General features: G+C 47.6%; 1 protein-coding gene across 1 annotated transcript in view; it reads right to left on the reverse strand.

The window, feature by feature from the left end:
* Positions 1–705, reverse strand: part of daam2 (dishevelled associated activator of morphogenesis 2) — a 48,724-nt gene extending 48,019 nt beyond the window's left edge. Inside the window, exon 1 of the mRNA XM_068752180.1 lies at positions 644–705. Within this exon, the coding sequence (XP_068608281.1) occupies positions 644–705 (62 nt within the window). The remainder of the gene's footprint in view (positions 1–643) is intronic.
* Positions 706–1,370: the final 665 nt, after the last annotated feature.

The raw sequence follows: 1,370 nt of genomic DNA on the forward strand, positions 1-1,370 counted from the left end.
CGTCTCGTAGCTCTATTTAGCAGAATGAAACTACATTTAACCCGTTAAAGCCTGGACAATGAAATAACTGGCATACAAATCTAGTATTTCTAGTTTTTTTTTTATATCAAGCTATCATGCAAAAGTCTCACATTTGAGGGTATCACGTGTAATACTCATCTTTAAAGGGCTAAAATGGAAACGCTGCACACGAGAAGCTAAATGCTGCCCAATGTTAAATCTATTCCACAAACGCTGTGGAGCGTCCTCTGAAGTCATCACAGACTGTGTATCGCTGGTCACCACGGCAACGGAGGGAGCGCCATCTGCTGACGGACACACCCTAGACCAGGGGTGGGCAAACTTTTTGACTCGCGGGCCACATTAGGTTCTAAAATTTGGCAGAGGGGCCGGACCAAGAACAGATGGATGGAGTATTTGTGTGAGCGAATATAAATGACACATGAAAGCTATTGCATTAAAGGATTCGGCCTTTTACAGGTAGCATTACAGGGAAAAGGTCAAATGAATGAGGTTTAATTATAATACAATTTTATTTATTGATATAATTTGGACATGTTTGGCGGGCCGGATTAAAAAGACCAACGGGCCGCATATGGCCCCCGGGCCTGGGTTTGCCCATGCCTGCCCTAGACAAACGTACGTGCATCCGCCACTGCACTGACCGTTCACCACCGCCAGCTCGTCTACATTCTGAAGACACATGTCTTGGCATCGGCCAAGTACGAGAGCTCTGCATTCAGTCTCAGAGCTCTGCATTCAGTACGAGAGCTCTGCATGCAGTCTCAGAGCTCTGCATTCAGTCTCAGAGCTCTGCATTCAGTCTCAGAGCTCTGCATTCAGTCTCAGAGCTCTGCATTCAGTCTCAGAGCTCTTCATTCAGTCTCAGAGCTCTGCATTCAGTACGAGAGCTCTGCATTCAGTCTCAGAGCTCTGCATTCAGTCTCAGAGCTCTGCATTCAGTCTCAGAGCTCTGCATTCAGTACGAGAGCTCTGCATTCAGTCTCAGAGCTCTGCATTCAGTACGAGAGCTCTGCATTCAGTCTCAGAGCTCTGCATTCAGTACGAGAGCTCTGCATTCAGTCCCAGAGCTCTGCATTCAGTCTCAGAGCTCTGCATTCAGTCTCAGAGCTCTGCATTCAGGACGAGAGCTCTGCATTCAGTCTCAGAGCTCTGCATTCAGTCCCAGAGCTCTGCATTCAGTCCCAGAGCTCTGCATTCAGTACGAGAGCTCTGCATTCAGTTTCAGAGCTCTTCATTCAGTCTCAGAGCTCTTCATTCAGTCTCAGAGCTCTGCATTCAGTCTCAGAGCTCTGCATTCAGTCTCAGAGCTCTGCATTCAGTACGAGAGCTCTGCATTCAGTACGAGA

This window comes from Brachionichthys hirsutus, chromosome 18, assembly GCF_040956055.1.
Source record: "Brachionichthys hirsutus isolate HB-005 chromosome 18, CSIRO-AGI_Bhir_v1, whole genome shotgun sequence".
Lineage (NCBI taxonomy): Eukaryota > Metazoa > Chordata > Actinopteri > Lophiiformes > Brachionichthyidae > Brachionichthys > Brachionichthys hirsutus.